The sequence below is a fragment of the Papaver somniferum genome, unplaced genomic scaffold (assembly GCF_003573695.1).
Source record: "Papaver somniferum cultivar HN1 unplaced genomic scaffold, ASM357369v1 unplaced-scaffold_128, whole genome shotgun sequence".
Classification (NCBI taxonomy): Eukaryota; Viridiplantae; Streptophyta; class Magnoliopsida; order Ranunculales; family Papaveraceae; genus Papaver; species Papaver somniferum.
Genome location: NW_020621936.1, coordinates 14473457 through 14498576, shown reverse-complemented (window position 1 = coordinate 14498576; position 25120 = coordinate 14473457). Strand labels below are relative to the sequence as shown.

The 25120-nt window shown below is 36.4% G+C and overlaps 1 protein-coding gene across 1 annotated transcript; it reads right to left on the bottom strand.

Moving 5' to 3' along the window:
- Nucleotides 1-17703: 17703 nt before the first annotated feature.
- Nucleotides 17704-23877, bottom strand: LOC113331988 (bZIP transcription factor 12-like). The gene is made up of 4 exons (XM_026578641.1): nt 23001-23877; nt 22819-22890; nt 20302-20331; nt 17704-18553 (listed from the first exon to the last, which is right to left on the bottom strand). The coding sequence occupies exons 1-4, from the start codon at nt 23637-23639 to the stop codon at nt 18317-18319; spliced, it is 978 nt and encodes a 325-aa protein (XP_026434426.1). The 5' UTR covers nt 23640-23877; the 3' UTR covers nt 17704-18316.
- Between the last annotated feature and the right edge of the window lie 1243 nt (nt 23878-25120).

Below are 25120 nucleotides of genomic sequence, written 5' to 3'. Positions count from 1 at the left end.
GTTCGTAACTATTAAAAACATCTCAAATACCAACCGTATGTTCTTGGGTCTGAGAATTTTTCTCAGGTACGGTTGGTAATTAACCCTATTACGAACCGTATTTTGTCCTGCATGTTAGTTTTTTTCCAGTCGGTTCGTATTTGTGAGTTCGTTAGCAACCGTAACTATGTACGGTATGTAATGGTTTGTTGATTAGCAACCGTAAGTAAGAATTGTGTGACATATAGAATTTCGTTGTACGGTACAAAATAGTATGAACCGTAGGACAGTTACGGCTGGTATGATTTATTGCGTCTTCAGCCGTAAATCATCCTGTGTCTCAAAACTGATTTTCAAGTTATTATACGGTTGAAGACGATACCAAAGTTACCAACCGTACTTTTATACGAACCGTAACTAGTTACGGTTTCTCACTAGTTTCAAGTTACATATCGTAACCTTGCTACGGTTTGTATTGAACATCACATTACAAACCATAACTTATTTTGGTCATAATTTTTTTGGCTTATTTGTTTCTATCTTGTTTGTTCAACCTTTAAGAAATCATACAAATGTATTGCTTGTGTAGGAATCCTGATAGGGTGAAGAAAAAGAGAGGGAATAACTTAACTCTGATTGATCATACACCCACCCCTCGCGATGACAAGCATTTAGGGGTAGATCATAGAGGTGACCCCAATAATGCGAAGAAGAAGAAGAATCAATTTGAGATTAGGATTATAGAACCATCTGTAGCTAAGTCTGGGGTTGAATTAGAAGGAGCTGAACCTAATGATCAAGAAATTGAAGAGGTGGGAGTTGAAAAGAACCTTGAAGAAGCTGAACCTAATGAACAAGAAATTGAAGAGGTAGGAGTTGAAAAGAACCTTGAAGAAGCTGATGATGAAGAAGAGGAAGAAAATCCTGATGAATCCAATGGCGAAGAAGAGGAGGAAGAAGAAGTAAATGATGAAGATGAGGAAGAGGAAGCAAGTGATGAAGATGAGGAAGAGGAAGCAAATGATAAAGAGGGAGTACAAAACAAGGGGAAAGAAATTGTTGTAGCTACAACTCCAGCTCCCGCTAAACCAAGGAAAGAAAAGAATCCGAGAAAGGAACCCACACCAAAAGGGTTGCATATTCCTAAAGGAAAAGACATGTTATTGCCACGAAAGAAGAATAAAAGACCTTGGGGCGAGGCACCAAATAAGTCCTCAATCTTATTTGGTTATACCAATTCCTGGGCTGCAAAAGTCTTTGAGACTAGGGTATGTTTCTCTTAACACATTGTTATAATTTATTTCGATTTTTTTTTTTGTATTTATTTATATTTCATTAATCTGAGTTTAACAAGATATGTTTGTATTTTTTTTTAAGGATCATGCAAGGGCGGTCAAATTGGTCAAGCGTCAAAGAGCTAGTCATTGGCCATTAGGTGAAGAATGTGGTGATGTTCGTTCTCTAGTGGCAAGTTCAGGATTAGGGCCTGGAATTCTGAATTCCAAATCGGAGTATGATAGTATAGTGGTATCTGCCTTCAGGGAACGATATTGGCCAGAAACCGATACGTTTCATCTCCAATTTGGAGAGATGACAATAATACCGGACGACGTGAAGCAAATTCTTAACTTGGAAATTGAAGGAACATCTGTGTATGAAGGTTTTGATAACAACATTTCTTGGACTGATCTTTATAGCCTTGTTGAAGAAACACTTGGGTAGGGTAAAGACGAGACCGAAATAGAGTTTATGTTGGCTGGTGGTTATGACCCTTCGGAACCAAACAAGGTTAACAAGGTAAAGAAGCTGTTGTTGAATATTTGAGGGTGAAGTTTGGAGACACAACCAAAAAGCAATTGGCAGGTGAGGTGATAGATGAGACAAGGGTTAGGCGTACAACCACAACATATTTGTTGTATTTTATTGGGACCGTATTCATGCCCGATAACTCGGGAAATAGGGTGAATGTCCATTACCTACAATTGTTGAAGGATTTGAAGAAGACCAGAGAGTATTCGTGGGGCACCGCCACGCTTGAATATCTACTTGAAAGTCTAAGAAAGGCCTCGAGGGTTGGAGCTACTGAAATTGCTGGGAATGTTGCGCTTCTAATGGTAAGTTTGGTTACATTTTATCATTTTTTAAGCTATGATTGTTTGTTATATTTATATTTTGTATTCATGTCCCAATTGCTTAAACTGTTTTATATTTTTCTAGGCATGGGTGTATGACCACTTTCCGAGCTTGAGCCCTCCTACTGAATGGGAAGAAGATGATGAAAGACCTACAGGAAAGAAGTTTATGTTCACTGGTAGACAAAAAAGGAACAAAGAAGCGAGGCTCGTTCAAGTGAGGCAGGAAATGGATGCTTTCACTGTTGAAGATGTTATCTTTGAACCTTACTTGAGGATTCGAAATGGAGTTGATGCTCGTCAGTTCACACATATCTCAGGCTACAACGGACCATTGTATCATGCCACAGGTAATGTTATGACCAATCCTCGTCGAACTCTACGCCAAATTGCTCATATTCAAAAAAAGGTCGTTAAGGAAAACTTCAGATCATCCAAGGATGGATCCGAGACAAAAGGCCCCACCATTGTACTCAACTACATCCCAACTCCAACGATTGATGTTTGGAAAAACCGCCATCAACCAAGATACCAACTCCAAGCGGGAGAGGCAACGGCTTGTAACAACACGAAAGAAGCCGTTGATGATTACATAGATTGGTATTATCATTTTGGTCATCCACATGTGATTAATAATGATCCGGAGGCCCAACCACTTATTCAAAAGGAAATAGAAAAAATGAAGGCTGCAGAGGAGAGCAAAGAGACAAACGGACTATTTGGTATGACTTGGAAGAAACTATATTTCATGACGGTACGTAACTTTGTTATCCTCATGACCTGCAATTTAGTTCTAATTTATATTATGTATTATGGAATAATCTCTTAAGACTCTTTTTAATGTGTTAATCGAAAGAGCGAGGAGAAAAGTTGGCAAATAGTATGACTTCATGCATCCGTGTTAATGGTGTGATTAACGCTCCTCAACAAAGGACCTTACAAGAGCAAATAAGGAACATGCATGATCCAACCAGGAAAGAATTGTATGAGGGATTGGTCACGGAAGAAAGAGGATTAAAGAAGGGCAGAAAGTCCATTGTAGGTGCGAGTACTAGCCATAGTCAGCCGTCATCTAGCATCGAAGAGACGCATTTGGAAGAGGATGTGCATGGTGTGGGTACTAGCCAAAGAGGTGGTCGTGGTGGCGGTGGTCGCCGTGATGTTCCTCGCACTCGTGGTGGTGGTACCACCAACAAAAGAGGTCGTGGTCCTCGTGGTTAATTATGCTTATGTGACATTTGATAGCAGGACAACTTTTTATTTCTTAGCTTTGTGTGGTTGTTTTTAGTTTATGGATATTATCAAGAACTAATGGTTGTGTGGTTAGTTTTTAGCTTATGGATATTATCACGAACATGTTATGAATTGTGTGGTTATGGATTTTAGCTTATGAATTACTTGGAATGGATTTTACCTTATGAATTACTTGGAATGAATTAACATGTTATCAACTATGTGGTTAGTTACTAGGAATAAATTAAAACTGAGATTGCTCTCAAGTTATTCTATGTGTTACGGTTGGTAACTAAAGGAAAGTTAGAAACCGTAGGCATGTTACGGTTGGTAACGACAAACCAAAAGGGACCATAGGACAGCTACGATTTGTAAATTTGCTTCTTTACAAACCGTAAATTACACTGTAACTTTGAGAATTGGAGAGCTCAAACTTGCAATTGGTAACTTCAAAACATAAGGAACCGTAGGAGTGTTACGGTTTGTAGTTCTGCTTCTTTACACACCGTGAATTACACTGTAATTTTTAGAATTAGAGAGCTCAAACTTACGGTTGGTAACTTCAAAACATAAGGAACCGTAGGAGTGTTACGGTTTGTAATTCTGCTTCTTTACACACCGTGAATTACACTGTAAGTTTTAGAATTGGATAGCTCAAACTTACGGTTGGTAACTTCAAATACAAATGAACCGTAACTCTGGTATAAATAAATTTTGCAGAGTTACGGTTGGTAATTGTGCTTCTGGAATGAACCGTAACTCTGGTAAATGAAACTTTACAGAGTTAGGTTTATAATCTTCCAAATATTACCAACCGTAACTCTGATGAAAAATCAATTTTCGTAGATACGGTTTGTTACTCTTGTTTAATTACTAACCGTAACTTATTTATTTCCTGGATATTCATGAGCTTATCCACTGATTTGTCATTGGTTGATTTGAAAATATAGTCGTTGAAACCTTCAACGACTTTATTTTCAAAAAATAGATCCGTTACATAATAAAAAAAACAAACCAAAGTGTTATATATATATGCTTATCCTCCTCAATAGAAGTTACACCTCCACATGAATCACCTCTTATCTTAAACTATATTATGGCTCCAAACCCTGAATTTACATTGGAAGAAGATTTATGTGTTTGCCGCAATTTTGTTATATGCTATCCAAAAAGAGGACAAGAACGACGCCGATGTGGTTTGGTGAGTACAAGTTATTTGAGAACTCTTTTTGAAAAATTTTGCTCCGAAACAGGTAACCCTAATAACCGCGATGGAATTATGTTGTATGTTCGATATGGAACTATTCGGGATAACGTTAAAGAATTTATGGCATTAGTTCGTATTATGGGTGAAATACGATTAAGGGGTGAAACTGACGCTGAAGTTTTAGAGAGCTCTATTCAATAATGGAGACGATGGAAAAGGTCGAGTTTTCAATACTTACCTCATTTCAACATCCTTAAAGACTTCTATCGCACTCGTAGGTATGGATATTAGTATCCTTTTAAGTCGCATGAAAGAAAATGAGTAGTAATGTCATTTATATTTTTAATGGTTTAATGGTTTTAATTGACTTATATCTGCTTGGGTTTTGTTTCAGTGTAAGTTACGGTTGGTAACTATATTATCATTACAAACCGTAATTGACAACGGCTGGTACAATGTGTTTCGAAGTCTACTTATGGTTCGTAAGTATGTTATCGTTACCAACCACAATTTACACTCCACTCAAATTAGCTAATCAAATAGATATGTTTGTGAACAAAATACTTCATATATTATCTAATCAAATGGACATGATATTGTCACTTTTAATCATATCACATTTAGTCAAATACCGAAATACAAAATATAAAATGGGCTTCACCAAGACTTGAAAACATTTAAGAATCCTCTTCATCATCAGTCATAACTATGAATTGTTTCGGCATAGACAACATTATGGCCTTCCATAATTCAATCCTTTTCTCAAATCGATTGCACCAAGTCTTGGGGAGTTCATCGTCACAACCAAATTCCCTCCACAATGGAGGTAATGGACTTCCTTCATGCAATCGGAGGCCGATGTAATGATTTCCTTCAACGTGCCCCATTACAACTGTTTTTTTTATTGACAAGTTTTCGTCAAACGGTATTCTTGTTGGTGCAAATGTATTGCTCATGTCTCTGGAGATTAAATGAATGACACAATTGAATGCGTTGGCGAGTAGTTGGCCACATATAGGCATGTGCATCCAATATTGGCTTGTCAAACATATATTTCTGGTTAACCTCCTTTCCATTTCCTTGAAGCTATCATTTAACACCTCATCGGTTTCGTTTCTTTCTACTCTCATCATCGGCTTATAGAATTCGCGGTAACCACGTAGTTCCATTAAGCATTTTTGCCTTACGTAAGTAACTTGGTCACAATCCCACCCTATCGCGTCTTCAAAGGGTCCAAGTTGATCCACGAAGACGTGGTAACCACAATTCCCATCACCATGAACATCCTCCGTAGCCTTGATATAACCACGAATATAGTCGGGGGAAAAACGAAGGTAATATTCATAGAGAATGTAATGGTTCCAGCTATATCGACCATTTTTGTCTCTAGGTGGTGGTTTAGGCACTCCTTTTAGATGAATCGTCTCCTTCTCCTTCTCCTTTTCAACCATCAGACTCTTTTCATTGTTCCTTGCTAATTGTTTAACACCAACTTTACCAACAAGTCTTTTTATTGAACTATCTTGGGAGGAAACCTCGGAATCGACATAGGAACCTTTACCTTTAACTCCATCATCTTTTTTTCCACTTTCTTTACGACCATTTCCTTGAACAACAACTTTGATTCTTTCTTGTTGTTTAGAGCGAAATACCGGACCTTTTCCTTTAACATCAATTTTGCTTGTTGCACTTTCTTGAGTAGGAAGCTCAATACATTTTTGTTGTACACTTCGACGGGTTGGTTCTCCTTTATCCGCTTGACCTCTTTTTCGTTTGTTTCTACCTTGAACATCATCCTCTTCCATCTCATCCTCCGCTTCATATTCCTTTCTCAACCATTCATAACCACAAGGATCTCTTTTCTTTGATTCTTCCGCCAATTCTCTTGCTTTTTTATTTCCTACGTACCTCTTTTTTTTGGTAGGAGGCCTCCCCTTACTCTTCCCCTTTGGTGGTTCCTTGATATCATACCTAAATTGTGGATATATTAAATCTCTCAAGTTACTCAACCATATTTGCCTTTGGCCTTGGCTTAGTGTAGCATATTTCTCGGCTAGAACTTTTCCAATCTCGGTATCGGCAAAAGTTCCTCCAAATTGTGGATCAAAAATTGTTTCACGGAATGTTAATTCTTGCCAAAAGGGATCAACATCTTGAATCGGGATCACTTTGTCTTGATATGTGGCTATAACATGCCGACATAGGAGTCCTAAACTTGTCATGTTTGGACAAACACACTCTTCTTCATAATCCCCCAATTCATAATGTTGTACTTCATACATTATCTTCTCAATTGCTTTGTGCGAAACTTGATGTGTAATTCCCCTTAGCCACTCATTGTCTATCCATCTGGTGTGTTGTTTACTTCGGCTTTTTTTAAAAGACTCCGTAACTCTATCTTGATCACGAAGGAAATACGAATTCATGGCTTCAAATAACGTAACTAACCCACCATTACAATTATGAAGTTTCTTCTTCAACCGGTTGTGAGATGACTCCGCCGTACTTGTAGCTTGGTTGTCATATTGCCTATATTGGTTAGTGAACGCCGATACGAACTTCTCTTTGTGCGGATCCAACCAATTATCAAACAAATACTTCACAACACTTGGATAACCTCTTTTCCAATGAGCCACTAACATACGAGCTCTATCCTCATATTCATCCACGGTGATAGAATAGGTCAAGGCTCTCCACTCCGTTTTGAAACTTTCCCATTTTAGTTACGCCAACTTGTCATCCTTCTTAAATTTCTCTTTGGCTTTATCTTGTTTATGTAACGGTAGTTTCTTTATTCTATCCATTTCGCTTTTTCGGGTTGGACGGACAAGACGCATGCACTTAGTTTCAATACTTTTCCACAAGTGGAACGTGCAAAGAAGGTTATGAGCTTCCGGGAAAACCCTCCTTATTGCATTCAACAAAGCTTGCTCCTTGTCGGTAATAATCACCTTTGGAGTATATCCCTCTACGTAGAATAACTTCACTTGTTTTAGTGCCCACACATAGCTCTCTTCGAGCTCATCTTTCAAGAAGCAAAAACCAACATTAAAAGGAGCATTGGTAGAAGTTTGCCCGACAATGTTCAACAACGACATCTCAAACTTGTTGGTTTTGTATGTGCAATCCATTAGAAGCACTTGATGAGAGCACTGTGCCAACTTCACAAACTCAGGATTAGCCAATAAAAGATGTCTTATTCGTCCTTTCTCATCATCATCGTGGAAAACCGAGTAATTATGCAACTCCCCCAAATGTCTTAATTGTTGCATTTCGTTCCTTTGTTCCCATTTCTTAGCCTTCATTTTTTTCTTGCATTGTAGATGTTATCCAAATTAGAAGCATTTTGTGGGTTTCTTTCCTTTAAGTGAGCGAGGATATCAACAGGCTTCATACGAATTTGTGTCAGTGATTCTACGATACTCTCTTCTTCTTCGGTAAGGCGTCCAACATAAGCGTGTGATAGCAAACTCTCTGGTATAGGGTGGTTATGACTACCACATACAACTTTCTCCAAAAACCACCTTTTTGCCGCTTTCTTTTTAAACTGAAGCTTGAAGGGGCATCGGGTCTTCTTACTGAAAGTAGTATTCTTCCTCTTTGGCTTTGCTACTTGCAAGGTATCCTTTTTTGCGTGACTTCTATGTTGTCCACTACACTCGCAAACCCGAAAGGCACTATCACTAGTGGTATCATTACAAACTATGATACACATAATCAACTTTCCTCGTTCTCTAGCCCACTTCTTTGCATCGTCTTTCTCATCCCATGTCTCCTCGGTTAAATAGTGAGAGCTAGAATTTTTGGTGAGAACTTCATTTTCTAAAGGTTGGTCATCCATTATGGGAGGTACATCCGCGATCTAGACAAAAATATAGCCACATTAGTCTAAACAAGACAAAATAAAAACAAAAATATGTATACAGGTACGGTTGGTAACGACAGAGGATAAACAAACCGTAACTTGGGTACGGTTGGTAATTACAAACACTTATGAACCGTACGAAACCTACGGTGTGTAACTTTCATCTTCTAACCAACCGTAACCACATCAAAAGAAAATTGAAAACATACATAATAATTTACAGTTGGTTAAGAAAATACAGAACAAACCGTAACATAGGTTACGGTTGGTAAATAATTCTTATATTACCAACCGTAATAAGTGTAGTAAATACCGCCATGCACATGATGAGTTACGGTTGGTAACTAATGCATGAAATAACCAACCGTAACCTAGCTACAGTTCGTATCGAAAATTTTATACCAACCGTAACTGGTATTACGATTGGGTTTTTCCCCAAATTGAACCAATTACGGTTGGCATTGGATACTTTTCGAACCGTAACTGCTAGTTACGGTTGGTAACTAGCTTATTTCCAACCGTATGTTCTTCTGAAAATTTTAAAAATTTGATCTTTTTACGTACTTTAGATAATTTTGATCAACAAAAATCTAATGGGAACTAATTTAGAAGTATACCTGGTCATTTTCAGTGCTTGGTTCTTCGCTTTATTGGATAATTTCTTCAATTGGTTGAGATTGACCTTCACTTTGGGCTAAAACATCTCTACCATCTACAAAATACTCCATATTAGGATCTCCATCAAGAGGTATGTAGTAGTACTTGTTTTCTCCATCATATAGAGATTCACCCACCTCAAATTTGCCACTGGAATCACTCATTTTGGTTGAGTGAATCAAAATCTAGGGTTTCACAAATATCATATCAGTTATTTTTTTCTTCTCCTCTAAACTTTTTTTTTATAACTCTAAAAATCTGATTTTAGTGTTATTATAAGTGAAAATTAATTATCAACACTAATCTTGATTATCAATACTAATCTTGATTATCATTACTAATCTTGATTATCAACCATAAGGGCTAATTAGTCATTTCCAGATTTTTTTTTATAAGGGGCACTTGAATTACCTTGTAATGACCTTTTTTTGTCTTATTAGGTTGCCTCCCCTCTACTAGAACCTGCCGCCCCTATGCCAGGGTTGTATCAAAAACCCCTTATCTCAAATAATTTTGTAATGACTAAACAACCCTTATTTAGTTAATTTTAATTTAATTTAATTAGATAAAAATTAAATTAATGAATTTTGTTATATACTTGGTGAATTCTGGGACAAAGTTTTTGTGGGAAGAAAAACTTGTCGTAAAATAAACTTCTACGGTTGGAAATAATCCAAATCTAGACGTAAAATCACTTCTACGGTTGGAAATATTCCAAACCTGGACGTAAAATCACTTCTACGGTTGGAATTAAAAGATAACTGGACATAAAATCAGATTCTATGGTTGGAATTAAAAGGAACCTGGACGTAAAATGAGCTTCTACGGTTGGAACTAATTCAAACCTGGACGTAAAACTACATGCAAATAAAATTCTACGGTTGGAATTAATCCAAACCTGGACGTAAAATCACTTCTACGGTTGGAAATATTCCAAACCTGAACGTAAAATCACTTTTACGGATAGAATTAAAAGAAAACTGGACGTAAAATCGGATTATATGGTTGGAATTAAAAGAAACATGGACGTAAAATGAGCTTCAACGGTTGGAACTAATCCAAATCTGGACGTAAAATTACATGCAAATAAAATTCTACGGTTGGAATTAATTCAGACCTAGCCGTAAAATCACTTCTAGTTAAAGGGTAATCTAGACATTTTGTATATGTGTTAGGATATCCCATAACCACTTTTTTGGACATTAAGAATCCAAGTGAAACCCCTCTATTGGAGTGTGACGCCCCAATAATAGCCTTCATAAAAAATCTTTGTTTTTGGTTTTCGAACCGTATGATGATGTATCTTTGATCTGAAAAAATATATTGAACATTTGGATGGTTTTATTTGAAACCTGTAACAACATTGCCTAACTCGTTGAAAAGGTGAACCCATTAGTGTTCATGCTAAAATCAAGAGCCAGGATATCCTGGTCCCTGGATGATTTTGTTGCTATGGCAGGGGTAGGGAATAGTTTTGCTTCCGTTCTTCTATATTTTCTTAACTTTTCGCAAAAAATAAAATAGTCATCTCAAAATGGTTTGTGGTCGTTGGAAACCTCACACCTTTGAGATCTTATGCACATAATTTATCGGCCTCGCACATTATGTTGGGAGGTTCCTACCCTTGATTAGAAAATTTTTGTAAGTCCAAAACCCAGTCAGCAAAGGTGTGCCTATGTAACAATTGTGGATGTTATTATCATTTCTTGTTCTTTACTGAAACATGACGACTATTATCTGTTTTTCTATTTTCCGTTGTGCTTTATAGTTGGCATTTATTGCCAGTCTGTATTGTCGGCATCACTGCCAGTCGGTCTCTCATTCTGCATCCTTTATAAGGATTGCTTCCTCTCTTTTATTTGTAATCAAGAACATAGTTCTCTCTCATTTAATCAAATCTTCATGGTATCAAAGGCAATCAGGGCCTGATAACTTTTTCTCTGCTTCCGTCATTAAACCTACAATCTGTTCTTGATTTCTTTTATGTGATTCATTATGGAATCAAGCATTACCAAAGTTCTTCTAAACACTGTAGCTGATATTGTTCCTTCAAAGCTTCAAGAACACAATTTTCTCACATGGATAGCCTTATTACTTCCTCTTTTCAAAAGATGAAATGTTTTAGATTACATATATAGATCAAAACCTTGTCATAATCAATTTGTGTATGCTCCTAGAACTCCAGATCCCGAAGCAGCAATTAATCCTAAGTGGATTCGGCAGAACGAAAAAAATAATCAAACTCTTATTCTTTGGATTCAATCTTCTATTTCTGAAAGTGTGATTTCTTACATTGCTGGTCCAACAACATCCTTTGAGTTTTGGAAATCGATTAAGGAAAGATATATTGCAACATCCTCTACTCAAATCATTCAATTGCACACTAAATTGTCTACAGTCAAACAAGGTAATTCCATTATTTCGTTTCTTAATGAGATAAACAAGATCTTAGATTCATTATCTGCTGATGGATCTCCTATCAATGAGAGTGAGTATTCTCAATGGATTATCTTCAGTTTTTGATTATTTTACTATATCTATTAGAGTTCTAATCCTCCAGTCTCTCTTAGAAAATTACATAGTCTTCTTATCAGTGAGGAAACCATCTTAAGTGAGAGATCCAAGACTGTTGTTGTTACAGATGAATCTAATCATTTGATGCATTTAGGAATAACAAGAATTACTCTAATAATAATTCAAGATTTCATTCCTACTCTGAATATCCAACTCCAAAGAATACATTCTTATCAATCTAACCTCACATCAAGAAATGGATCTAGAGCAAGTTCAACATCTGCACCAACACATTCTCCACAAATAACTTCAGCAACTTCTTTTCATATGAGACCACAAAATAATAATTTATTCTTACATCAATCTAACTCATCCTCTTCTTCTCAAAGAATTGTGAGACCTACATGTCAGATTTGTTCCAATTATGGTCATTCATCTACTGAATGTAATCAAAGAATGAACTTTGCTTATCAAGGAAGGCCAATTGCTTCAAATTTGCATGCTATGCTGGCGTCTGCAGATATTCTTGATGAAAATCTTTGGTATGCTGACTCAAGAGCTTCTGATCATATTAATTCAAATTCATTTAGCATCACTGAGTTTCAGTCTTACAATGGAAATGAGCAAATTATGACTGTTAGTGGTGAAAGTATGCACAATATTTTACATGTGCCTGATACTTCCTATTTTCTAATGGATCATATAATTCACTTACCTAATATTTTACACGTGCCAGATGCTTTACACAAACTACTTTCTATTGATAAGTTCAGAGAGGAAAATAACTGCAGTGTTACTTTTGAATATGATAAATTTTATATAAAAGATCTCAAATCTGGGAAGAGAATTTTCGAATGACAGAGTAAGAATGAAGTCTATGCTATAAAGTTCTCATCAAGTAGTCAGTCTCTACTCCAGCAGTTATGTCCTCAGTCAAAATTTCAGCTGATCTTCTTCACAAGAGATTTGGACATCCTTCTTTTCAGTCTCTTTAAAGGATTTGTCATAATATGTCTTTTGACTTGTCTAGGACTACTATATCTTGTAATGACTTATGTTGTGGCAGATCACACAAGTTACCTTTTACTTTATCTAGTAGTGTGTCAGATAAACCATTGCAACTCTTGTATATGGACTTGTGGGGAACTCTTCTTGTAGCCTCCCATTGTGGGTTTCTTTACTACTGTAATATAGTAGATAATTTCATCAAATTTTGTTGGATCTTTCCAATAATAAGAAAATCAGATTTTAAAGATGTGTTTATTAATTTTTCTCTTCAAGTTCAAAATTTATTTAATCTCAGTATTCAAGTCATTAGAACAGATGGTGGTGGAGAATTTATTGCTTCTAAACTTGAACCCTTCCCAACAGCCAATGGCATCGAGCTCAGTTGTGCTCATACACCTGAGCAGAGTGGTGTAGTTGGATCACACATGCATTTAGTTGATATTGGCATAATTCTTCTACTTCAGTCTAATCTTGCAGATAATTTTTGGGTGGATGCTTTCAATACTGCAAATTGTCTCATCAACAGGCTACGTGCAACTAGTATTTAATTTGTTTCCCCTTATGAGAAGTTATATGGTTCAGCTCCAGATTATTCTTTTCTTAAAGTGTTTGGTTGTTTCTGCTATCCCTGGTTAATACCTTATACTTCATCCAAACTTGAACCAAGAAGTAATTATTGGTTATTATTCAGTTCATAAGGATTACAGATGCTTTAAACCTCAATTTGGCAAGGTATTTGTGTCCATGCATGTTATCTTTGATGAAGATCTGTTTCATGCTCTATCTTACAAGATACCAAATGTTTCTAGTATCTCTATAGTCAAGTTATTCTTTCAAGACTTACATACAACATTTTTATCTCATAATTTCTGCTTTTATAGTTGTTTTGTTAAATACTTCTTCTGACCATAATACCCTTGCTTCAGAAATTTCTACTTTAGTTAGTTCGGACCCCCTCACACCAATGCTTGATGTTTCCTCAACTTTTATAATTTCTCCATCATCTACTCTTACTTCCTCAATTCTCAACATGCATATCAGATCCAAGAGTTGAATTTTTAAGATAAAGATTTATTTCTCAAGAAGATATCCACTTCCTGTAGCATTTATGGATAATGTAACTCCTGCAGTACCAACTACATTTTGCTCAAGCGAAAAGGGATCCTAAATGGATGGTTGCTCTAGTCAATGAGCATAAAACTCTCAATGATGCTGGTACTTGGACAATTGTTGATCCTTTTCTAGGAAAAAAATTGGTAGGATGTAAGTGGGTGTTCAAAGTTAAATACAACCCAGATGGTACTATTGAGAGACAAAAGGCCAGCCAGAATAATGGAAAAGGGATTCCATCAACAAGAATGACTAGATTATACTGAAACTTTTAGTCCTGTTGCTAAGCCTACAACCATCAGGTTAGTCATTTCTCTTGCAGTTACTAGACAATTAATTAGCAATTGATGTGAGCAATGCATTTCTTCATGGAGATTTGCAAGAAACTGCTTTCATGGCACAACCACCTGGTTTACATATCAGGATAAACCTAATGTTGTATGTAAGCTGCATAAATCCATCTATGGCCCTAAGCAGGCACCCATATCATGGTATCTAAATTTGATGTATGCTCTTCTTGCACTTGACTTCACCCCTTCTTTGGTTGACACCTCTCTAGTCATTCATAAACGTGGTTCACATACAACAATTTCTCTAGTCCATGTAGGTGATATACTTCTTACAGGATCAAGCCTTTTGTGACTATGTTATTGCTCAGCTTAGTCTTTCCTTTCCTATAAAGGATCTGGGACCCTTAATTATTTACTGGGAATTGAAATGACTCTAAAATGCACTTATCTCAGTCCAAGTACATTCTTAACTTATTGAAGAATTATTGGTCTTAAACCTTGCACTACTCCAGCTATTGCAGATACTAAGATGAGTTCTACAGATGGTGAAGTACTTTCAGATCCTACAAAATGCAGGTCCTTAGTGGGTGCTTTACAATATATTACTTGGAAAAGACTTGAGATTCAGCATATGAGCAAACCAACCACAGGTCTAACAACTACTAAAAGAGTTCTTAGATACCTCAAAGGGACTTTAGATCGTGGCATTGTTCTACATAAAGGGTTAACCGCTCTTTCTTCATTCTCTGACTTGATTGGGCTGGAAATCCTGATGATATAAGATCTATAAGTGGCTTTTGTGTCTTCTTTGGTTTGAATCTGATTTCATGGTTTTCCAAAAAACAACATATTGTTGCCAGAAGTTCAACAAAAGCTAAATATATGTCCTTAGCTCATACAATTGTAGAGGTTGTATGGGTTTGCTATCTCTTAAAGGATCTTGGTATTTTTCTTCTTGCATCTCTTACTATTGGTTGTGATAACAAGGGATCTCTGTCCTTAGCGTCTAATCCAGTATTACATTCAAGGATAAAGCATGTGGGTATTGATTTTCATTTCATCAGGAAGCTTGTCCAGTCAAAAGGCATGCACCTCTATTACATCTCCACTGATCAACAAGTTGCAGATGTCTTTACTAAAGGTCTAAACACAACAAGATTTGACTTTCTACGTCACAAGCTGAGTGTGCTTTCTTCTGCTCACATGGCTCATCTTGAGGGGGGGCGGATAGTTGTTATCATTTGATAATTATGAGTGCCTATATAACAACTGTGGGTGTTGTTATCATTTCTTGTTCTTTATTGTAACAGAATGGCTATTATTTGATTTTCTGTTTTCCGATGTGTTGTACGCGACATTTATTTCCAGCATGTATTGTCGGCATCACTGTCAGTCTGTCTCTCATTCTGTGTCCTTTATAAGGAACACTTCCCCTCTTTTGTTTGTAATCAAGAACTTAGTTCTCTCTCACATAATCAAATCTTCAACATATACTGATATCGAAAAAGCTCCTTCCGAATTGCTCAAAGAAAATAAACAACAAGGCCTTTTCCTTCCAGCATCACAATCATATTTCCCAATGGTTGAATATGACGCTATTCAGAGCCAATCCTGAGGGGATGCGAAGTGTGCTGCGCACAGGGTCCGGCTCTGTCTTTAGGCCTTTTTGTATTGCATCTTGGGCCTTGCTTCTATCTATCTAGGCTGATCTCTCATTCATGTTTAGGGCCTTTTTTTCTCTTTAAGTCTATAAGAGGGAAAATAGAGATAAAGTTACGCTACAGAGTATCAAATCCTGACTATTAATTTCGAATTTATATATAGAATATATATGGTACATTTAAATATAAAAAATTTCTATTATCGTACGTCAAAACTGATTATAAATTATTGATTTAACGTAGGATTCGATTCTTGAAAATCAGAAACGAATCCTTCGAGTTTTCATCATATTTTTATTTTTCTTAATTCCTATGGTTGAATTCGCAAAGGGTCCTTGTAGACTCAGGATCGGCTCTAACGGTAATTTGTGTTCCTATATGTTTGAATGACAATAGAGTTTGTCATAGTGTATGTTTGAGCAAGAAATATCTTACCTCAACAATTTGATTGAACTTGATGATCTCCGCAGCTATCTTCTCTCAGCACACGGAGGGGTACCTGCAAAACAAATACTCCGACGCTCAAATTAGTCTCAAGTATTTTCAGGTGAGTTTTCTAGGGTCTGATCGCATACCTTCTTTAGGATTTCTGTGTTCCTTTTATAGGTTAATAGGATCTCTAGATAAGTCTCTTTTGAGACATTTCCGCTCATGTTACTTATCCAACCTATCAGAAGATTGACTCTGTTATCTTCTCCAATCTTCCATAGGGCTTACGAGATAAATCCGCACATGAATTAACAATCGTGACTGGGAGACCGCAATTGCAGCTAGGGTTACGGCCGGCAGTCTAGGCTGGCAGCTTGGGCCGGCAACCTGAACCGGCAGTCGGACCCATATCCGTTGTAGTTTGTATAGGTACACACAGTGTACTTTGGCAACCAACAGCCAGTCACAACAGCCTATATTAGGTTCCAAATATTTACTAGACAACCCACGTTCAGTTGTAATGAACCAAACTCGACCACATGTCATTGTTTGGAGCTTATGGACCAGTATGATTGAACATCACACAACACGTACAAATTATACTATTGGTAGACTAAAATTACTGCCCCATGAAAAATATTTTTGGGTTTCACATTTGTAGTTTAAAATTCAAAGAGACAAAAAAGATTGGCAAGCCATCTAGTGATGATAAGTTTCATCAGAACGTCGGAACAACGGGACGATTCCAGATTTAGAGATCACAGCAACTGTTAAGAGGTTAAACAATCCCTCGGGAACACATAATCTAGTCCACTTGTACAGTTGTAAAGATAATGTGTTTTATTTCATTTTAAGGGGATATTTGAATGCCGAAACATAATAACCGCTAGTTGTGAAATGTACTGCAAAACGGGCACAGTAAAAAATGAATGCAAATACCTGCAAAACAAAGTTTTGGGTCCAATGAAATTCAATCCAACCCACAAACTAAGGGCATTAAGTGCATGAAGTTGACCTCACACTCTTTCACTGAGTGACTCCAATATAATCCATCCCCTTGAAAAAGAAAATACTCTACAGCCAAAACTATTCAATAGGTGTAGCCTTGGCTTCCAAGTTGAAATCCGAGGTGCTAAAATACCAGAACCTGCATTACTTCTCCGGATCCGTTGCTTCTTGAAATCTTGTTGAAATAAAGTAGATTTTTGAAGGTTTTTAAAGTTTCGCCTACTGCCATTGAAGCCAATCCAAAAACAAAAAACTCAAAGAGAAGTTACTGCTTCATAGAAGTCAGAAGCAGCTCAAGTAGCACATTTGCTTGCTGCTGTGTTCCTTCATTCCACGAGTGGACCTCAGAACAGAAAGCATCAAAACCGCCAAAACACACCTTAACTTACACTACAGCCAATTTATAATGCATCCAAGAAAACACAGATAAACCCAAGATAATTACAGCTGAAAACATTCCAAGGATCCAAATCACCATGCTACAAGCATAGAAGACCACAAGGAACCCCATACCACAGCCAATATAAGTACTAGCAGGGGGAAATGAAGTATCTGCAGGCTTTTCCTTGCTGTCTGTACTACACATAAGAGAACCTAGAACAGAAAACTGTGAAGGATAATAACAAAAATAACATATTTAATAACAGTACTGTGTAGGTACATAGAAGTCAGACAAAAAGAGCGCCAATAACTCCCATTTTGTGTCAATGCCCTAATAATAACAAACTACTCCTAATTCTATTCTCCTCTCCTCTATATATAATATATATACTATCTATAAATATATATCCATCAGACTTCAGATAAGTCAGGGTCTGTCTAGTTGTTTCTCAGTTACAACAGCCCAATGCAACAGCAGACTATCTCATGACATAGATAGGCTTCTTTTTTCCCGCTTTTGTTATGATGCTAAGACACTAGACTAACAAACATTTCCTATATTTTCTTGATTTCCTTAATAAACACGTCTGCTCTTAACATTCTCTCCACAAAAGAACCACTCCTGCTCCAGCTACCATTAAACTTAAGTTGCATTCTCATCACTTTTTTTATACATGTAATGGTTGTTGCTTCCTAACAATATTTGACTTCCCAAAACATAAAGATAACTTCAGAGTAAAGACGCAGCGTTTATTTATTATCTGCATTGGACCTCACTTCCTACAAGTTTGTAGCCCTACATCCTCATCTTCGATCTTGTTTACTGGGTGAGGAGCCAACTCCTACCACTCCATAGAATTAGTCCTTCGAAGATCCTTTTTCCTGCCCCTGAATAAGCAATAAGGTGTGGGAGCGTTGAAAAGATCCCGCTTTGAAGGCTCAAACACCAGTTGTGGTCTTGGCTTCTCTTCAACTGGGTACAGATTTCCCATGGGCGTGTTGGAACTATTCCACTTTGAAAGCACAAACACAGGTTGTGGCCTTTGTTTTTCTTCAACTGGGATCCGAGTTTCCATGAGCTGCATTAAAAAGCTCGTTAATGAGTCAATGAATATTTTCTATAACAGAAAGCAAATCTACACACAGTAAAACATGCTGACAACATTCTTATGCGAGTATCAGTCAAAAAGTCAAATTATCATAAAAAAGATAATACGGAAATGAAGAATCTTGGGATTTATAAAAAGAAAAGGTGAATGCATCATTTACTAAGAAATGTATCCATGAAAGCAAAAACAATCTTCCTATAAAACGGATATACTATCAGAACACACTCCATCTCCAGCTTCTCTGTCCACGATACTAAAGACCTCTGTATGTGATCCCTAGCTTCCCAGCTCCTGCTTCTTGAATTCTTTGATACAGTTTTAACCCCATCTTCAAAAAGTAGTGTTTTTGTCTTCTAGAGCTAAATTTCAGAAGGTGAATGAGATTATAGCTACCATTACATGTCATGATGTCCAGGGGTGAAAGTGGATTTTTATGATATTCTAAATATGACTATAACCACAATAGTTGACTATTTAACGACTAACAATCGTTCATGAATACTATTTGCGGTTATGGCTTTAACAGTAGATTCTGCTAGATCATATCCTAGAAAACTTGGGTCAGCAAACCACAGTCTCTAGCTAAGATGTAACTTTGTACTTGACAGGTTACCCCAAAAGAAAGAAAACTGCTTTAGATAAAATAACATAATTCCCATAATTGTAATTCTTCAAAATTATTAGTCTCTTCTAATCTTGTCAATAATTCGTATATAAGAAACAATGAGGGTTAACTTAGAAAAATATAATAACTACCTAAAATAATTATGGTAAAATCCAAAAACACTTCTCTAGCACAAGAATTCCTTCCATTACCTGCATCTTATCTTCCATATATTTTTCCAAAGGAAGAACCACTTGTAAAAAGAATGCTGGAATTTCCTGAAGACTTCTAATTTAAGACTTGCACAAATGCAATGCACAAACTTTCAGTAACCTAATTTGCCTACGGAACTAGGGTGAAGTGTAAAATTGTCGTCGACTACCCTTTAGTGTTCTCAATACAACATCATTGCACCCATTACTGAGATTTTTTTCATCTACCAATTTCTTTTGCAGGATTGCACACTATAGCTGTACAATCTCACTCATGGACCATGATGCCTATCGCACTTAAAATCCAAAGATAATATCTTGTCAATCATAGTACTATTTGTTGATCAAATTCTATGACATCTGCTTTGACCACTATAGTTTAAGCGCTTTTTCAATCAAAAAAAAAAAAAAAAGCTTATACTCTTAGAATCACTTATCTTAAACAAAAACCCTCATCTTATTAACCTCTTTAAATACTAACAAGAACTTTACTGGTTAGCAACTGATCTTACATTAAATCCATCGCAGCTAGAATATGCAGCTAGAATTGTTATGAAATCCATCACCTAAATGACACTAAATATAAGCAATACTAAGAGTGCACAGAAGCAAAATCAATATACCATGAGCCACGTATGTAGAATAATTAAGAAATCAGAATACAGAGATAAGATGAAAGGAGGACACATCATCAACAAGACATAACGACAATTATAGTTTCAGAATGATTAAAATAATACTATTAAAACCCAAAAACATATATTGCAACTTGAACAGATAAAATACGCAGGAAGAGATCCTTAATGTATCTACAATTCATCAGCCAAAATTTATTTTTATGAGGAAACCTAACCATTTTATAGTGAGAAAATAAAACGATACTAATATGTTCAAACGCATACCTGCATGTACCTTTCCCTGTTCCGCTCCTTCTGCAATTTTAAACTTCTGGTTAGTTAGAAAATTTATCAGAGTATATGAAGGAAAATTAAGAACCAACAGTTAAAGAATTAAAATAAAATTGAACACTAAAGTGATGCATGCTTCGAGTAAGTAAATGTACATGTATTGCCCTGCAGATACACAATGTTTTCTACAATTAATAGTCCTTAAAGGACATTAAATCGATTCATAAAAGACTAAAGCTACAGAAGCTACGCCTAGGAGAGTAAACGTGGCACTGGTTACACTTCAATACCAAGTAAGCGGGCAATCCCTATGGAGGACTGACAAATCGTAAGCTATTCCCATATGTCTTGATTCTATCAGAGCTATGTTTCCCAAACCGAACCAATGGAGCAAGAAACAGACCGAAGTGGGGCCCATGAGGAACTACGGGAAGCCGTCCTGGACAAGGCAGATGTATAGGGCGTGTAAGTCCACAAATGAGTTGGACCTTGCTTAGGCTCACTTCTTGGTCCATTTGGTCGACCTGAAAATGCTGTTCATATGTCTACCTAGAGATTACTGTATTGGTGCGTCACAAGAAAATGATGTGCAAAATACACAAGACTGTAAAGGCACATGTCATGTAAGCCAAACTATCTACAAGGACTAACTTTACCCATATTACAGGTCAGAGTCATGCATTAACACCATCATCTGATATATCTAATCTTCCTAACACATCATATTTTATTTTTTAAAACCAATAGTATGACTTTCATGGTATATTGTTTTAACGCCTAACTTCCATACACGATTATGGCCATAAGAAAATTGGATGCTACATAACTGGTCCAAATATAAGGATTTTCCTAGCTCGATAGAGTGAAAAAACTGCTTAACAACAAGCAGAAAGTACTATCTGATTACTTGCTCTATAATTGAATCGCACAGGAAAGAGCTCGAAAGTCCAGTTAGTAACTTTCTCTGACTCTAGATTCCAAAAGATTATTGCAGTTGAATGACAATGCAATTTGAATTTATAACGTGAAAAATGGTGTAAGCTTGTTAGAACCTTTTGTGTGCCTCAAATTGAACAGAACCAATAATATTAAACAGGTAGTTGTTAAGTTAAGCACCAAAACCATACAAATTAATCAAGGTTTAAAAAAGCGATGAGGCAACACAGTGAAAATTCTATTGGCAGCGGAACGCGAAAGGTTTCTTAGAATTTAAGCAATAGAATAACGCAATCAAATGTGCGCCTTCAATGCAGCCTCGAGGCTGACCTCGCAACACTAGAACAAAATACTTGTCTTTACATTATAATTAGCTTTGCTTTTTCCTGCTATGTGTCTAGCTTGATCCCTCTTTTTTCAGCAAGTGTCTATGTGGCCAAAAAAAACAAGCTAGACACGCGGCCAAAAGAAAAAAATAAATAGGAATAGCTAATTACTAATGTACATAATTCAATTTTATATGTATGGTTACAGTTAAAGGGCTTAAAGATCCAAACAGCGCATCAAGGCACAGGTTTTGACTTTTTAAAGCCCGCAAGGCATGCGCCTTAAACAAAAGTTATTGAAGTGTAAAAAGTGTGCCCTACGGCTAGCCTAAAAATGTTTTTGTGCCTGCTTTTTTAAGCAGAATATTTCCTAATACCATAGCCATCAAGGGTAGTCACTTGGATGCTAACAAGGAACACAAGGGAGTTTAATCCTTCTAATACCATCGTGATGCACTCGCAAAACCAAAATTTTACATGATATAGTGCTATATGAATGCAAAAATAGTGATCAGTCGTTGAAAATATTACAATCGAGAGTTATTATGCTTCCACAAAAAATGCAGTCCTAACGAAGTGGTAAGAGCCACAGAGGGTCAGTTTTCTTATTTCACAGAGTTCCTATTTTATGATGAAGTGATTTCACCTTGGAGGAGGTTTCCATCTTTCCCTCCATTCAGCATCCACAAAAAACATTCAGGAACGTGGGCCAATCAAATCAACTAACATGGAGCAAAGGGAAACTGAACCGTGGCCACTGAACTTCCTTTTCTAGTATTTAACGATAAAAAAAATCAGTTTAATTGATCATGTCTTCGAACTAGTATAACCAACTTTGTCTCACTTGAATACATCAGGGCACATGTATAACCATTTGGAACTAAGAGTGCCTCTACAGTCTACACACGAAAAGATTTAGACAAACTGGCCAATCAAACTGAAATCAGTCCTTCAAACAAATTATTCACACTGTTTAGACAACATATGTCAATAGTAATTAATCCAGTTCAACTTCCCTTCAATGAACTACCTATATGAGTACTGATTCTAGACATTCAACACTCTGGAGCAGGGAATTCTTATTTGGCATGCGGTACGAGGGAAAAGTCACTAAACACGGTCGCATGCAATTAATATAACATCAATCAGCCAAATCAAGAGAACATTTCTTCATATCATGCACAATTTGAAATGCTTCAAAGTTTCAGCTTGACAAAATAGTACAGTCAGGATAGATTTCTGTAAGTACCTGTTCTTTAGTAAGTCGTTCATTCTCTGCTACCAATTGAGACACTTGAGTTTCAAGCTCCACTGTGTAAGCCTAGAAACAAACAAAGAATCCCATATCCAAAACCTTATTAGATTTCAATTAGATACAAAACCAAACGAATCAACAACAAAATAAGGGAAAATTAAAATCAAAATCCAAACCTGTTTCCTTTCCCTAGACCTAGCAGCAGATTCTCTATTTTTAATCATTCTCCTCTGTCTCTGTTGAGCTACTTTGTCAATAGGTTCTTGAACAACAGCTCTTCTTTTTCCCCTTCCTACAACTCTTCCTCCTCCTTCCATAGTAGCACCATTTCCATACCCTAAAATAGATCCTCCTAGTTCAATTTGTCCCTGTGGATATGGTGAATCAACTACAAACCCTGTAAGTGGTCCAACAACAGTTGGAATTCTAACATCCTCTTCTCCTAATGCACCAGTTTTAGCTAAATACTCTTCTAACGTCATTTCATTAAATATCATCTTTTCTTCTTTCCGATCAACATCGTCATCATCACCACCGCCGGTAATCTCTCGCCATACTTCAGCAGCTGTCTTTGGAAAACTTTCTTGTCGAGATAAATTGGTTTCTCCATCACCACAACCACCACCACCAAGAGTAGTAGTAGAATTATGGTTATCATTACAGAAATTTCTTAACAACTCATCCATATTCATGGAACCAAAATTCTTACTCTGACCACCACCACCTTGTAGTGAATATGTATTAGTAGATGTTGTTTGATGTGCTAGATCCGAATTCGTCGGATTCGTAGTTGCCATCACCTTCGATGACGCCATTTTGATTTCCACCTATTTCTAGGGCTTTTTTGCTCTTTCACTTCTTCTTACTTTACCAAATTCTCTCTCACTTACTTCTGATTCGAGACTTGATTTGCCGGGAAAAGCTAATTTTGGGCGAATCTCTTGTTGTGGGAGGCTGCATGAGTTTCGGATGAGCGGTTTGAATTTATGGGAAGAAGACGGAGTTGGGAAACCAGGATGTTTAATTCTACTAGTGGTTTTGGTTTTTGTGAATAGTAGTTTTGGTTTGGTTAAAAAGTGGTTTATGGGGATATTTTGGAAGGTGTCCTCTAGGAGGTTACTAAATCAGGAAAAAAGAATACGGATCTGCCGACTTGATTGGTTCTTTTATTTTCCGTTTTTGGTTTGACCCGGTTATTATATTGTTAAGAGTGTTTTTCATATAAAAATGGGTATGATCTGCTATATTCTTGTCCATCGAGACTTGTATACAACTCATAAATGTCAAATGATGAATGGTATGAGAGACTGCAGTTCAGTACTCCCTTCGATCCAAAATAAGAATAATAGTTGGTTTCATGTGTAATTTTTACACGAAACCAACTTATTTTTTCAACACAGAGATAATAGTTATCTCTCACATATGTATGTCCAGGGGATTAGTTCCACGATTGCTAAAAGCTATTATCAGCTTTAGCGTGGCCGATACCAACTAAGTGATCCAACAAATAAGATTACTTATAATTTTTTTTTTGTTCTATATGAAATTTACCACCCAGCCGTAATCATGGATTGATTCTGTTTGGTGTCCGATCTTTTTTCAAAGAGATTTTACATAAAAATTGCTAGTTGGTTCTTATGAAAAATTAGATGGTATCATTAATTATAGCAATATAAAATTACCGTCTGTAAAGAAAAAAAACTTACAAAATTAAACGTTCATCGAATTACAAGTTGGAATTTAACGATGAGTTTTCAACCGTGAGTAGAAATGCCATTATAAGAGTTTAAATTTTTCAATCTTTATCTTCACATTGTCGATTTAGCTAAATGTTAGTTCATTTTGTAAAATGAACTACTAGAACTGTGGTTCAGTTCTAAACAAATGAACATCAAAAAAATGAAATGTTATTCCACACCAAACATGAATGACAAAGGTTAAGAACAAAAGAGGTTAAGAGAAAGAAAAGACTAATTAAACTACTAATGCTAATTTTTTCTATTATTGGATAGATAAAAAAAAGAAAAAAAAGAATCCAACATACTGTAGTGAACAACTAATCACGACTTGTGCACAAATCGTACAAGTTTGACATGTGCCACACTGCCAAAGTTGATTATATAACCTAGTTTAATTGGGGCCCCCAAAAAATAATTAGGGGCCTCTCATTAGAGGACAAAAACGGTCATTAAAACTCAAATTGAGTCACCCCTTAACTAAAATATTTTTAAATGGCTAAACTGTCCCTGAATGATTAGTATTAAAATTTAATTAAGTTAAGTTAATTAGTGTGGTT